The sequence below is a fragment of the Hyposmocoma kahamanoa genome, unplaced genomic scaffold, assembly GCF_003589595.1.
Source record: "Hyposmocoma kahamanoa isolate Upper Pololo Valley unplaced genomic scaffold, ASM358959v1 202, whole genome shotgun sequence".
In the NCBI taxonomy this organism is placed as follows: Eukaryota; Metazoa; Arthropoda; class Insecta; order Lepidoptera; family Cosmopterigidae; genus Hyposmocoma; species Hyposmocoma kahamanoa.
The window spans coordinates 24769-41756 of NW_020653726.1; the positions used below are offsets into that span (position 1 = coordinate 24769).

At 33.5% G+C, this 16988-nt stretch overlaps 1 protein-coding gene across 1 annotated transcript; it reads left to right on the forward strand.

Annotated features, from left to right (window-relative positions):
- The first annotated feature begins 2254 nt into the window (after positions 1-2254).
- LOC113227056 (O-acyltransferase like protein-like) lies at positions 2255-14777 on the forward strand. The gene is made up of 14 exons (XM_026459929.1): positions 2255-2258; positions 2333-2497; positions 4186-4477; positions 4657-4833; positions 5331-5410; positions 6081-6274; positions 6750-6864; positions 8207-8415; positions 8716-8909; positions 9406-9538; positions 10349-10535; positions 11148-11290; positions 14245-14353; positions 14527-14777. Exons 1-14 carry the CDS (start codon positions 2255-2257, stop codon positions 14622-14624), a joined length of 2100 nt encoding a protein of 699 aa, XP_026315714.1. The 3' UTR covers positions 14625-14777.
- The last annotated feature ends 2211 nt before the right edge of the window (positions 14778-16988 follow it).

Genomic DNA, 16988 nt, shown 5'->3' on the forward strand with positions numbered 1-16988 from the left:
TGCATTAGCGATAAAATCAGGATTTTCCAACGAAACAATTAATTTTAAAATTTTAAATATAACACAATATTATCTAATCCGTTTTAATACCTTCTTATAGCTAGTAATACGTACGCTTATTGATATTGATAGTGTAGGCGATAACGATATCAAAAACTATTCTGCCTTAATGTTGCTACTTGAAATAGTTAAAATCTAGATTGAGATTAATTTGTGAAATGTCATTTTATGGGACCCAATATAACCTGAAATGTAGCACAGAGCATCTGATTGTCATGACTCGACAGAGCATCTGATTGTCATGAATTTCTGTGTCAAGCAGTTTAACGTATAGATATATCACAGAACAAATACTAGGATTATATCAACATTATTCTGTATTATGTCACTAATCATTATGAGATAGACCATTTTCAGATTGATCTGTATATATTTTACCATCGAATTCATCGTTATTAATTGTTACTCGATTTATGAAAGACATATAATTACTGTATAATGAGGAATAAACAAATTATAAAATTTAATTTATATGAAAGGGTCGTTGAGGCGATCTCTGAGGGAGGTTTATGTTCAGCAGTAGACGCCTTCAGGCTAAAATGATGATAAGAGGATAGGAACACAACAAACGAATCTATTTATTAGCTTAGAAATTCCGAGGTAGATGATTCCATTTGACTTATGAATATTTTTCATGTTTGCTTAGTAACAAAATAAATTTGTGTGCTTTCCATTGTGTTTTATTTCTTACCTACTACGAAGAAAGAAATAAAAATTCCTTCGATCTGACTGGACTCGAAGCAGTATCTGTTTGCCTAACCAACTCTACCGCTCTTCCAACTGAGCTTCATACTGAGTCAGCAGGTCTTATAAATTTCTCATTGTGCCTGTTGCGGCTTTTTTTGTTGGGTCTTTAACGGCTTTTTTACAGTTACCCCTAGCAGCTGACAATAGATGTCGCTATATGGATTGCAATGTTTATATGTAGTGAATATCAAGATGTTTTAGTAACCTTGATACTTATATAATTTTGTGAATCCTCGCCATTTTTAATGTTGGCGGCGTTCTGGGGTTGTCAATCTGTGCAACGATGCCTATGAAAATTTTTTATTGGACTGAGCAAACATGAACAACTTAGTAAAGTATTTCATGAAACCTTTTTGGGCTCTCGGCCTGCCTGGCTGGCTGATATGTTGAAGAATACGAAAGCGAATAGAAAATAAAACTACATCATTTTGTTAAGTTTTATTCATTTTATCGATAATAATAATAATAACGCACACATTCACAGCCCCGCAATAGGAAAAACCCTGAATCGCGGGTGCCTTGGACACACATATAGACAACCACAAATGACACCCAAACTCGTGAGAGAAATAAATATAGGCCGTACACATACTTCTCCCGGCCTGGGAATCGAACTCAGAACCTCTGCGTCGCAGTCACATGGTAACCGTTCGGCCACCGAGGCAGTGTCGATGTACGATAATGTGAGAGGTGTTAATATATTTTTTTTTATGTGATAAGGACAATGACTCTAATAAAAGAGAAACTGATGGTCCATCAGAGAAAAAACTAGAGTTTGGCTTAAACAGGGTACATAATGCAAGCATTCAAATGGGTAAAGAAGAATATGATCGTCTATATCCAGACGACGACGACCAACTATTTTGTATGATGTTCCGAATTCCATTCGTGATATGGATAACATCTTGTCGTGCATTCAACGATACGTGCAAATAAATATAATTTTATATTACTTGCTTACTCCGCTGGCTCATCGACACAAATTGAGTCTTGGCCTCCGATACGGGTTGGCGCCAGCGTGCCCTGTCTTGTGTGACCCTTCCATGTCCTTCCAGTTCTCTGCGCACAGGGCGTGGTGGTCTTTCTCCACTTTGTCCCTCGTCGTCGACTACTTAGACTTTCTTCCGAGTCAACGGAGTCTTGCGGATTTGATTCTCCTATAACATTGGGCTCAGACACGATGTCCTCCAGCTCCTAGTGCGTATATAATTTTACATTACCCATTTGAAAAACGAGAGAAATAAATTATCGCTATCCAATACTTCATATTTATTAACGTCGACATAATAAATATATCATTACTTGATACTTACCGATAAGATTAAAAACTCAATTAATTTTGCTTTAATCTTTTGAGAATCTATTTAAACTTCCTTAAACCTTAAATCGCATTATTCGTTAAGAAGTCACTATAGGTATCGCTTGTACGAACTTCATTATTTTTATAATGGGTAATTTGTAACGTTTGTAAAGATGATGTCAGTTAAAATATTTTTTGTAGTATTAAGCGCATATTTAATGTTAGTTGATAAAGTAAATGGTAATGAAAATAATAGAGCCATTGATACTAAATGGGAAGCCAAACATCCAGCATTTGATCCAAATATATACGAGGAAATTTTAGATCCTGACCTGTGCACAAAACAACTAGAATATTTAATTTTGAACGATACACTTTTGATGATGACATGTAAGTACTGTAATAGATATTCACTAGGGAAGCCTTGTATCGCGCTTGCCATGAACACACACATAGACAATCACAAATTATACCCAAACTCACAGAAAAATAAATGTAGGCCATACAAATATTTCTCCCACCCCGGGAATCGAATCCGGGACCTCTGCGTGGTAGTCCAGCATGGTAACCGTAAGGCAGGTACACACGCAGGCAGTTAATTGACAAGTCGCATGTGCCTGTAATTCATAATTTCAAAAATATCACAAAATTATGTGTTAGTGCTGCAGTAAGTTTTAAGGAAACATATTGTAATGCAAAAGCAAATTATGTTAAGGTGATGGAATGAAAAGAAACGTTACATCTTCATTTATTTAATTTTTAATAAAAAAGCCTCCACCTCACTTAATGACGACGAGGTCGACAATGGAGCAAGCAAATCTAACCTTTTTTATTATACACAGGAACGTTACTCATAAAAAGTCTTAGAAAAAGGAATCAGTAAATTGCTACTTAGCAATAAGTAATGTTGTATATTAGCTTACTGTAACTGTTGTCATTGTAATTTTTTATGCGCAATAAAGAATATTTCCTATGCAAAACTCGTTATAAAGTTCATACAGAATAAAAATAACGCAATGCAGTAACAAAATTCATTGATAAAGAAATAACAATGAAGTAGATATTCGATGTACCGACAACGGCACAACGGACTACACATTTTTGTTCGAGTATCGCCTCCAGTGCATCGGAACAAGATACGTCAATGTGTAGCTTGATGTGCTGGCGTGGTACAACGTTTGAGCATTAAAGAATAATGCTAGTGCAATATTATGATGCCAGATCTTCGTATTGCTCACGAAAATTGTGTGTAATAATATATTGTGCTGTCTTTAGTCGAATGTAAATGGCAAAAAATACCTTATTAATCATGAGAGGTCCTGTTACCTGTCAGGATGATCCATCAGTGTCTACCAGGCGAAAAGCAAAACCAGACCGATAACAGTATAAGAATATGATTCAGTTTAGTTAAAAAAACCTTTATATTATCTCATGAAATATATGCCTTTGTTGACAAGATTCTCACTAATGCTGTGAGGAAAAAGACATAGAACGCTCTGGCTAAATTCAATTTAATTTACTTATTGTTTTAACAGAAAACTCCGTGACACTTGAAAATGTTATTAGTTGAATTGCAAACATTTACCATTCCGAATATCGGCAGGTTAAAATAAGTTACTGTTTTATTTTTTATCCAAGTTGATACATCCTTACTGAAATTATAAGTAATGATTTCTAAATTCAAGCAGACTTTTTAAAATTTCTCATATAGAACCAACATTAGGTGTTCATGTTCTAAGTTCTCTCAGTAGCTAATGAAAGTCAGTGTTCACATTTTAAAATATTTTGAAGAGATTCCTTCTAAATTACGAAATATACAGGTAACGTGTTTTATCACCAAATTCTCGACGTCACGTTAACACCATGCCCAAAGAATTAGTTAGTAACTGCCCAAGCAAATAATATTTTAAATTAGTACATTTGTAATAAATGTAATATAATACAAGTCGAAGAAGTCTAATCTGCTAGTCATATTTCTAAGCGGGCGTGTACCAACATCCACATGTTCTCTTACTGTCAGGTGGGATTGTGGCCTGAAGTAAGTTAATATTATTTAAAAAAATATTATATACTTACAGTTCTCGAGGCAGGCCCAAGAATACCGAGAGGGATTCTACAAGGAAATTTTCAAGATCTAGGAAATTACCACCAATGCCTTGGAATTAACAGAGAAATCGATCACATGGTTATTGCTGGGAAGTATTGTCACATAGGCATTGGATTGTCAGATCTTGAAATCTTAGGAGATACAATTGAATTGGACAACGCAATCAAAGCTATTGATACTGTAAAGGATGAAATACATTTATATGAAAGATTAGGAAAAAATTTAAATTTTGTGGGTGGAATAGAGAGAAAAAAAACTTTAAGGTATGGATCGAAGTCAAAATAATTGTATTCTATATTGAGCAGTAAATCTGGTTTATCGGATATTATAATTACAAGGTCCACGTAGTAAAACAAGATACACTTACTTCCAAACTTAATAAGTTTAGTCGTATAACGAAAATCTCTATTTGACATTAATGTTATATATTTCTGATTTTTAGAACGGATGCAGTTACTGTGAGTAATGTTCGCTTTACTGTTGCTATTTGCGTACCAAAACCTTGCTCCGTAAGACAGGCGTTACCAAATCTCATTGGAACTGAATTGATCCATTTTGAGGAACATTTTTGCCGATTCAAAAATGACAAACCCTGGGCACCGGGACTTTACGTGGCTATGTAAGTACACTTTTAGGATTTTATCTCTGCCAACTGTAATTTCATCTCATTTGTCCATGTTGCAAATTCAAGTGAGAAATCCTGTAAATATTTTTGATGGTAGGTGTATTAAGTTAGCAAAAAATTCCGTACAGTATCGAAGTATAATTGAAAACATTTAAAAATATGTATCAAACTTGAATTAATTATGTGAAAGTGAAGAAGATGAAATTCTAGCAGATGTCCTTGCTGAATGACATGTTCTATATACACCATTGAACCTGGGACACATTTGCCTATAGTGGAATACACTGATTGCAGATTAAACACTCAAAAAAAGTTAGCTAGAGGACAAAAATCGCACGGACTTTTTGGCTAACTCAATTGTACAAATAGATAATACATTTAATAACAGAGTTTGTTGCCTTGGAAGACTTTTTCACTATTAAAAACAAAATATAGAGGAATATAGAATAAACCAATTACGCAATTATCGGACAACACACGTTATTTTTCAGTGTTGTCTTCAGTTTAATTGGCTTACTGACCATTCTTAGTACAAGCTACGATATATGGAATACGCTTATTCGTAAACGAGGTAAGCTTTATTTAGCAGATGATACATCAATTCATAATATAAAATAGCAACTGTCCGTTTCTTAGATGTTGCGGCCAATGTTAAGACTGTCTTAGTTTCTTAGCCAAACTTATCAAAGGAAGAATTGAAGGTTTTTTTCATTTTGCAGTTTAGTTTGCCTGGGAAATTTACAATATATTTTAGAGAGTACATCTGATATTGCCAATAAAGATCCTACCTCTAACTTAATAACTATTAACTAATAAAATTGGGGTTTGCTATTATGACAAAATCAAAACAGTTAACAGCGTCCATTTTACTAACAGATTACAAACTTATTAAAATTAGTTTAGAAGATAGAACGACATTTATCACGTGTACGAAGTCTACAATAACTTTTTAAGGCGCTTTTAAAAGCATTTGCATTATTTTGAAACGAGCAATGCAACATAAACTTTATCTTCTTCACCATAAGATTACATTTCTTTTAACAAAAAATGAAAAAGAAAATGCAGCTGAGCAAGGGGCACTGCGTCGCGTGCATTAAATGCAATATAATTATATTACACACTATTGTGTATTCTATGCAAATTGGAACATATGCTTTAATTTACAGCTACACCACTAGAGCAGCGCAGAGGTGATCCTAGAAATAATAATATTTTCGGTATTTATTTTTTTTTTATTTCAGATCCCAAATCTCTCAACACAATTTGTCTATCGTTCTCTGCATACACAAATTCTCGTCGTCTCATCACATTTAAACCAGTTCGCGGTACTCTAGAATGTGTCGACGGCATCAGAGCAATAACCATGGCTTGGATTGTAATAGGGCACTCATTTGGTGTTTTTCCACCACTTATAAACAACATAGACTATTTTCGGGTACTTTAATGTATATTAATATGAACAATCTATCTTCAACCTTTCTGAAATAAAGAGCGTTATTTTCGAATGAAAATACGCTTGTTTTTTACCAAACACGTCGCTACCAGTACATTCATGCTTCTTTCTGGTAATATTGAAATCTGAAAATTCCTTTAATACACAATAAAAGTGTACAATTTAATTGGTAGCAGTGTTCACTGCTTTTGTCGAATCCACCTGAATTAAAAACGTTACCACAAAGCATTGATCTATTGTGTTCTTGATTGACGAATAGGGAGAACAGACGCAATCTCAGGCACAGAAGACAAAGATTTGGAAAATTTAAGATTATTTTATTATTATTATTACTGCAGATGTCGATTCAATCACGAAAACCATTATAAAACCTCTTAATGCAGAATAGCTGTACTAAGAACAAATTTCTTGATTACTACATTCGTCATCAATAAAAAACATTTTTATTTTATTGTAGTGGATTATGTCATTTGGTTCAATTTGGTTGACTACAGCCTATATGGCTGTGGACACATTCTTCATGCTAAGCGGTTTAATGGTCGTCTACACCACTGTTGGAAAATTTAGCAGCAGTAAGTATCTACATCAAAATCATAATTCTGATGTTTACATTAATAGGTAAACTTCCTATCTCATTACAATATGTGGTTATTAAAGAACGAGAATCACGCTGTAAGACATTTAACTTTGAGTTCATACATATTTACTGTTTATCACTTTCAATATACACCCCTCCTCTATCCCTACAACGTTCCATGATAATCTTCCATTGTTCGAAATAGTATTGGAAAACTTCTTGTATCTGTCAGGTCAGGACGCATGCCGCTTTCTTTTCCACAGCTTTAATGGACTCAAATCGCGTTCCTTTTAATACAGATTTCTCCTTGGAAAATAGATTGGATGGTCTTAACACTATAACATGTTTGCGAGCTTCTTGTTGTCCAAGCGTGAGAATTTTAGGCGCCATTTTAGCACACACTGCTTGCTACGTTACAATTATTGTTAAGTAAAAGTTGCCGTCCGGATTCTTTCTCAATTTCTACAGTTTCAGCCATAGCACGAATACATAACCAACGGTCAGATCGAATCAGAATACTGATTTTTTTATATATTGTTATCCATTTTTGACGTGGAAGGGCGACCCGGGCGTGAATCATCTTGAATGTCTTCTGGGCTTCTGTAGAGATTTTCCCAAAAAGAAAGAACTCTAATGCGAACAAAGGCTATGATTATACTAAGTTGTATACAGAACTAAGTATACATGACTGCATTTGAAAGAAAAGACTTCAGGATAAACAGTTGTCGGTCTCTGGCGTTTGGGGGTTGCACACTTCTTCTGTAGCAGCGTCAGTCTCGCTATTTAATAGCCACACCTCGTATAGCTTTCAAAATATGATTTTTCTAGACGTTTATTGTTTGTTTATATATTTGACGTCTTGTTTCATTTTTATATTATTTTAAAGATTGATTATTGAATTGTTACATACGAATGAATGATCACTATAGGATAGTTTATGTTCAAAAATGTATATTTAAAATTACTCGGACAACATTTCCGAAAGCGTTGTAATCCAAAATAAAATACAAAACTTGTAGCCATCAGTTTCTTAAGGAAATTTATGTTGTTCAATTACCATACATATTTATTTGGATGCAAAAAGATTTTCGTATCGTCTTGAATTTCATATTGTTTTGTTGATTGTTTTAAGAATTTTTTTTATTATATTGATATATACTTTGAAGACACAATATTACATACATAGACAGGAATGGCTAGAGTTAAACTCACATATCATGCGACGTCATCTGTGTCTCGATATTGTCATGCAATTGTTTGTTTCCTATTTGGTGCTACAATTCATTATATACACCTTTTCAAACCCACCATCATTATTAATTTTCTTCATCTTACAGTGAAATTATTAAAGAAACTCCATTTATTTTACCTAAATCGACTTGTACGACTGTATCCTCTACTAGCCACTACCGTATTGCTGCAAGCTAGTGTAGTATTTTACATGTATGACGGAGCCATGTGGACTTTAGTAGGTTTCGTGACTGAAGAATGTAGGACAAACTGGTGGTTAACACTGCTCTATGTGCAAAATTTTTTTCAACCAATAGTATGTATTATCGCTTTTTTAGACTCTGTAAATTTATTGTTAATAATGTAAAGAAGTTGCATGGGATTCATGTTTTCATGATTATTGAAGGCTGAATGTCACTTATCTAATATTTATCCAATGTTCTGTATTTCATTGTTCAGCCATCAGCATAAAGGATCATATTTAATATAACGTTATTTGTAACACCATACAATATTGTATAGGTAACGTTAACCCATGAATATTCGAGAGTTTTATGGACGTCCTCTTGAATTGGTCAAATATTTAATTCATATTTGTATCTGTTTATACTTTCAGTGTGTATCTCACTCCTGGTACTTAGCAATTGATATGCAACTCTATGTTTTGTCTCCACTGGTTTTAGTCTGGGTATTGTCAGGCAAAAAGAAACGCGCCTGGTCGGCTTTGATTGTTGCATTATTAGTTTCTCTCACTGCGTCGTCAATTTACAATTTCGTGAATAATTTCCCTGGTTCTACTATACAAGCTATGTAAGTATAGATTTTAAAACATTGATTTGACTTAATTTACTCAACAGCCCCACGTACACGGTCACTCCACTGCGCGTAATCATGAGCGTACAGGTGCGCAATTACCTGTTTTAGTTTTTTAAGCTAACGTTCTTTACGTTACAACGGAAAGAGCGTCCGTGAAAAGGCTAATCACGCATGATAGACCGCGTGAAACTAGATCGCACACGATTGTTGCATCACGCGCTATAGAGTGTCTGTGTAAAGCCCGCTATTGGATAAGTAATAAAATATTATTTTACTGATTTTAAAGGATCTTGTCCTAACTTTTACTACATTAGTAGTTTCGATTGATAGATAATGTAGTTTTCACTTCTAGGAACAGTTTTGTGTACCTCTTCCCGTATGCAGCTTTCACTAAGATATTCTGCTATACTATACTGAGGTTCCCTGAGTTTCACAATACTACTCTATCATGGTTACCTATACAGATTCTTATAAACTGTTATGATTCCAGATTAGAAGTAAATGAGAGATACGGCAGATATTATTATTTCAATACTTTAACAAGATGTTCACCTTTCTTTGTTGGGATGTGCTTTGGATATTTGATCCACTTTTGGAGAGAAAAAAGAATTCGATTAACAAGGGTAAGTTAGTAACCTATATACATGATACAAAACGACGAAACAAACAAGTCGTGCGCTCGGTAGTAAGAAACACGACAGCAGTTGCTGTACCACTCTGGACTTTAAATCACATAGATCTGCCACTGCACTCGTCTCCCTGTAATATAACTTTCACCCTGAGACATAACCTGACAAGTTCCACGTGCCTGTAGTTTCACCAGCACCCTTACCCTTCAAAACTGGAACGCACTAATGCTCACACTACTGCTTGGTGGCAGAATCAGGTAAGTTGGCAGTACTTCCCTAGACGGAAGTTTTCGCAAGGATTCTGTTACTGTTACGGTCAGTTGTTCAAATAACGAATGGAAAGTGATGCGTATTTTGTGTATTTATGTTCATTTTATTCACGATGTATCCTGGAATAAAACTGCACACTGTAGAATTTCGAAATAGTGCTCAGAATTTAGACATCACATTGATGACAAACAGTCGTAGCACACAAATTTGTATGAAAATGGGGACGGTCTTATTCATTTATTTCATTAATTATCTTTCATTAATTATAACATAGAATAAATTATTTAAAAAAATACTGACTATTGCAATTTCATTAAATTAATAAGTTAATTATAGTCCAAGTCTACATCCATTGCGATCAATTTACAATAGATGTAGACCTAGCAATGCTTTCAAAGTAAGCGCTCGCTGTGGATAGAAATTTATTGTTGAATAGAAAATCTTCATACAAAATATCGACTGCCTTGTCGGTCAGTGGTCATTTCTGGTTATGTGGTCATATAGTCCACATAACCAGAAATTGTTCTTTTACAGATCTTGAATTATATTTTATGGATCGTCAACTTAACCATATTGTGGTTGGCTTTCTACGTGTCTACGCCGATGAAAAGAGATGACTATGATAATCAAACTTTGGACAACATAGCAAATTCCTTTATGCGACCAGCGTGGGCTCTTGGGCTTGGCTGGATTATTATTGCTTGTGCTGAAGGTTACGGAGGTGAGAAAAACAAAACAATACATAAAGAATAAATAAAACGTAGTTTGTATTATGATAATAATGTACAAGGTGTCACATGGCTATCGGACACAAGGGAAAAGTACTTATATTGCATACAGGATATTTTGCTACATGTTAGCATTGTTTTATGTTTAAAAGTAAGCAATATTGCATGTAAAGACTTTTCAAAAGTTGCTTACTCATCTGGGAATCGAATTGATCAAATGTGAAAAAACATTCTGTATTTTTATGATGCCGAACGAAAGAGTCATCTATAACGATTAACTCATTTTAAGTAACAACGTATTTTAAATTAAAGGAAATGTTTGAATTTCAGTATTATTTTTAATTATTTTTATATTACTTTGTAACTTTTTCTTTCTTTCTTTCTTTTCTTTCTTTCTAAGCGTATTTACAGTCACGTGTATTAGTAAAACAAATAAATATTTTGCTTAATTGCTCCCTAAAATTGTTTCCTGAAATATATTAATCTTATCTATCTAAAGTTGTCAACGCTTCTTGCGAACCTTGAAATATCGACAACATAGAGGTGGGAACCCAGTCTACGTTTAGTCGTATTTTATACGAATATTTATATATAAATACTTTCAGGACCGATCAACTGGTTCCTGTCGCTGCAAATTTGGAAATTGCCTTCTCGACTTTCATACGCGTTATATTTATTACACGCGCCCATACAAATCATTATAGTCGGAGCCGCTTCGCAGCATGTTTACTTTACTGTGTCGAATTTTGTAAGTATTATTAGTCCACCTTATTTGCTTCTCAAGCAAGCAAATAAGGTCACGACTCACGATGGACTGTGACTATATTGTGTGTTTTTATAAGGTACTCTGAGCAAATAAGGCCCACCTAACCGCAAATTCAGTCACGTACGATTTTAAGGTTTGAAGTAATTGAACTGTGTTCCGTACAAAACTTTATTTATTTCTAAATAAAACGAAGTACAGTTTTTAATGTTTTTAATAGAAATTTTTACGTTTTTGTTACATTTAAATAACTATTATTTTATTAAATTTTATATGTCAAATTAGGTAAAGTCAAGAATAAAAAAGTACCTCTATAAAATACAAAACCTCATCTAAAACTCATATCATCTATACTCATATAGTCATAAAAAGCTAAACAAAAAGTATGATAATCAATATTTAAAACTCTTCACCGTAACAAAACAATCTAAAACTTTGTTCCCATAATCAAAAAGATTTTTTTTTTATTAAAAATAACTACTCAAAGTAATAACAATATAATTAGAATAATAAAATAAATTCAAAGTAGTTAACAATTTAATGACTTTCGATATGCTTACGTAATTTAAAAAATGTTTACTTTGAACCTTATTATACAGCTGTGAGTAATAAGTATCGGTGGTATTGTAATTCAAATGAATATATTTCATTCTCCTTTGTCAACGTAGCGATGTAGGTTGGGTATACGCATGGACCAATAAGTCAAGAGGAATGCTAATCGTGATACAAGCAAGCGTAGTCGGTCTGTATTTAGTACCTATTGGTACACCAGATGTCGCGACGAGTACCAAACAGCTATTTTAGTAACTAATTTGTTTTACATTTTAAAACTGCAATTTATTAAAATGATAACAAACAAATCAACTAGATGGCACTTATTGCATAGATTGTATGGATGCTTCCGGATGCTCTTTTTTTGTTTAGGATATTAGCAAGTGTTAATTTTTAAGTTAGTTTGTAACACACAATGCTATTTATTTATTAAAATTCAGTAAATAATTTTATCTCAAGATAAATATTTAAATAATATTACAAGGAAAAAACTAGTCACATAGATTTCATATTAAAGAGGAATCTGTTCATATCCACTGCCATTTACAGAATATGAACTACTTTCAGATTTTTAATACAAAGATCGAACACTCAGAAAAAACACTCAGAAAAAATTCCTTCGATCCGGTCGGATACGAACAGACGTCTTCTTGCATACCGTGCCAGACGCTATACCAACTAAGCCACGGAACGAACCAACGGATCTCACGAATTTTTCTATGTGCTTGCGTCGTGTCTTTGTACTTGGTTTTTCAACGACTTTTTAGTCGTAGCGCCATCTATGAGAAATCTATGACAGATTTATTACCCAGTTAGTACCTTTACAGCTACCAGTCCTGGCGAGAGATGTCGCTATTCACTGTATTATACTTTCAGATTTTGAACTTATTCAGAGTTACGATCTGTATTATGGAGATTAGCGGTCCTCTTGAGTTATTGATTCACGGTATTTTTAACGTAAACATAATAGTGTAATAATAAAGTATAGGTACAGAAACTTAATTAGAAAAAAATATTAACTTCAGTTTTAACTTTCTTCAACGAGGCCTTCGACGACTAATAACCAACGGCCCAACGGTTTTGTATCGGGCTTTATTTAATTTTGAGGGCCTTATTACACGATTAGATGAATTTAAAAATAAAATCAAAAACCAAATTAATGCAAAATGCCACGTAAATATTAAAAAATATAAATTAACATTTGAAAAATAAAATTTACCGTGGCTAGGTTCCGCAACCGATAGCGTTTTTCGCGTAGATTTTCCCTTACAGAAAGCCCTTCTAGCGAAAGTGTTTAGTAGCATCCTCAAGAATCTCAGCAGTTTTATTCGCACACTCACACAAAGACCAATATTCATTTAGATGCCAGGTTTGAAATGTATGCCTGTAGACATTCATTACCGTAACCTTCTCGGCTACGGACATTGCAGGGCGTGGTCTTTTTTCTTTTTTCTCCATAGTGGTTATGTTACCACGAACGCAAGCAAATACAAACGTAACAACAGAGTAAAACCAAAGCTCAACAAAAAAAAAACACAAAACGAAAACTTAACAACATGATGCATACGCAGCAAGGAACACATTCGATAAAGACGGCTGCCAGAAACCGAATGAAGAAAGAAAATCGCAGTGATGCACTGGTGCTGAAAATCTGACTTTTAATTTTTTATTCATTGTAATTAACAGTATTTAGTAATGAACCAATTTATTTATTCAATTTTATTATTCTTAATAAAAAAATAATAATTTAATAAAGTATTAAAGATAGCAATAAATTGTTCACACTCTAGCTTAAAAGTATTTGTGTAAACATGTAACAAATAAAAAAAATCAAATAAAGAAGAAGAACAGCCAAAGGTTGTTCATCCACGTTTATTGCCAAAAGGATAAAAAATCTTTCCACAGCATTTTGAGATTATCTTATTAAATATGGTGTTTGAAATAAAAAATATGATCTGATAATATTTTTTTTGTACATGCACACAATTTAAAAACAATATAAAACATCTTGCATTCACTTTAAGCCCTTTTCACTGTTCCACTATTCGTAAAATATTTTATTTGTAATGGCCTCACCTTTGTTCAATTTTTTGGACTATGATTTCATCTCAGGTTTTAGATATTTTAGGCAAAATCGTACTTACTTTAATCTATCAATAAAATCGTCCACAACAACTACATGACTATTTAAAATTTTGTGAATAGTGGCAACCTTGCAAATGTCATTTTACTCAGACTTAAAAAAAACAGACTATTTAAATAAGTTACTATAATGGAAGAAAAAGGTAGGCAATATTAAAAAGGAAAAGAAATTACAATTTCCTACAGCTTTCAAGCCATTTATTTTATTAAATTCGTTTTTAGTAATCCTTAATTTTTTTTTATAGTTTTACATTTTCTGCAGCCAGTCTGTAATCATTTTCATAGTCAGCTTTGTGATTACGATTCTGGTGGATTCTCCGTGTTCCACACTTTTCAAGGAGTTCTTACAGAGCGGTAAATTTTAAAATTTATTCATTATGAATTTCTAAATCAAAAAATGTTCTTAAATATTTTTTTTTTAAGTTCAAATGGGTACAAGACTATCGTAAAACAATACCAATTTTTTTACATCGTTTTCTAGTTAACGTTATTTGAATTTATTTTTTAAATAAAGAATAAAATTACAGGTCTCAAAAAATCTGAGTCAGACCAACAAGGTGATGAAAGAGCAACAAAAAATCAACCTGTGACGAGTCAGCAACAAAACGAATCAGCCATAAAATAAAGCAAAGACACAACATAATTTTATTTTCTATTGCCCATACATTTTTTATTTGCTTCCAATTTCTGTTGTCAGTGAATAGACATACCTGTATATACATTATAGTCATGTGGGATAAAAGGAACATACGTTATTTTGAGTCAAATGTTCTGAGCTCTAGGAAGAACAAATAAAATCTTATAAGAATTTTGAAGTACACGAAACTTGCCTTTTTTGTTACCTTTACATGTTTTAACAATTATTACGCTAAATTTAATACTTGCAATGTATTTGCTGAAAACGTGCTAATTGTCCTAATGTTTCTTTTCCTTAAAAGAATAGCCCTATGCACACAGCGTATTTTTTACGCGTTGACGACGCGACGCGCAGATGACGCGCGTTAACGCGTTACAAACGCGACGCTGTCGCAGCGAGTAGGTACAACTTAGCACACGTTCACAAATTCAGTAACTGCAGACGGGCTAAGATAGTTTTAATTTTAGTTTTATTTCTTAACTAAGAAAAATATAAAAGCATGAACACTGCGTATTTTTAAATAGATAGAATATAGTAATAATTGAGTACAGTTACTTTGTAATTATTACTATTATTACTATTAATTTTTGAGTATTTATTTTGCATGCATTGCACTAGACATGAAGTATGAAAAGGATAAAAAATCACAGCAAAACTTATCTTCAACGTAAAATTCTTAGTATAAACTCCAGTGGAGTATATAAGCTTCTTGCTATCAACGCGATGGTTGCGCGTGTTTGTGTTGATTCAAACGCGTCTAAAACACGATACAGACGAGCTTTAAACACACTTCCCGCGAACGCTTGTATTATTTTGCAGGTGCGTTTGAATCGATACAAACGTAACAATCTGCTTTTTGAGCCTCTATGGCATCATAAACACGCGTTATTGAAACGCGCGTCGTCGGCGCCGGCGACGCCGTGTGCATAGGCTCTAAGAGAATATTTTGTCACTTAGCCCCATTTTAATTAGCAGACGGCAGAATACTTCCCCGGACGAACTCTTTCACAAGGAACTCTACTGCTACTAAAACTACTACCGATATATAAAAGAAACAAAGTTTAAATTGTTTTAAAGAGATGTTGCTACAATGCACTATGGGAAATAATAGAACAACGGCGTATAAAAAATGGTTTTGACCAATGTCTAAATTGAAATACACATTTAATTTTATTTGATAGTTTAGTTGTCATACTTTATTATACTGAAGGTTTTTTTATGTTAGATAGGTACGTTGATTTAATAAAAATACCTCCAAAATGTCCTTTCCCGTACTCATCTCGCTGTGTCGTATAATTTTGAAACTTTCGACGTCGTAACGTAATGCCGCTTACCGTGCGTACACCGAGGTAACTCTCCAGTTTCGCCGCCTGGCTCCTTGTCCGATGCGCACGCGTTCCATCACTGCGCTCCTTTTCAACGCACCATGTAGCATGTAGTTCTAATTTATATGTAGTACAATGCATTACCGCTCAGGCATCGCAAGGTCGACGCAACGCTTCCTTTGGCATCGCTCTAATAATCACAATAAAATATATTTCATCGCCCTTGCTCGTAAACGTGCCTTAACATGCAGGCAAATAGCGAGCCTAAACACATTTTTTCATGTCTCTTACGTGGTTTAGAATTGTCCTACAACAGATTTTAGGTCTTTTGTGTTCAAAATTAATTTAATTGTTAAAACACAGGTTGCATAAGTATAGTGTTACTATGCCCGGCCAAACATCGGGCATACAAACATAACTGAATATATTGTACATTTACTGAAAGGTAACAATTTAAAAAAATAACATCACAATGACGCACCGTGAAAAATTATGTGAAAAATTAAAAAAAATGTTACACCTTGTCAGTCATTATTTAATGAAACTCGGTGATAATTGTTTGGATCAGTTTTAATGATAATAATTTTATTATTAAATATACCGAGATGTCAAAGTAGTAATAATTTGAATAGCGACAAAATTTATAAACAAATTTAAAAAATTAGACAACTAAGTAACGAATTTGTCATTTTGTATTTCGGATACTGCATAGTAAATAATAAATAAATAAATAAATAATAATAAATAATAAATGTGTTTATTACTCACCACAAAATACAAAAACAATATCAGGCTTAGTAAGTACATTACATAGTATATTGTGAGAGCTGGTGCTTGATATAGGTATTTCACCTGTGTTACAAGTCACCAGGCCCCAACCCTAGCAAAAGGAGACTTAACAATACTAAGTAATAGAGTGCAGGTGAATGAAGCTAAGTTAATAAAAATCAAGTAGAAAATTAATAAAAACTAGGACTAGACAGTATGTTGTGTGTGTGTGTGTGTGTGTGTGTGTGTGTGTGTGTGT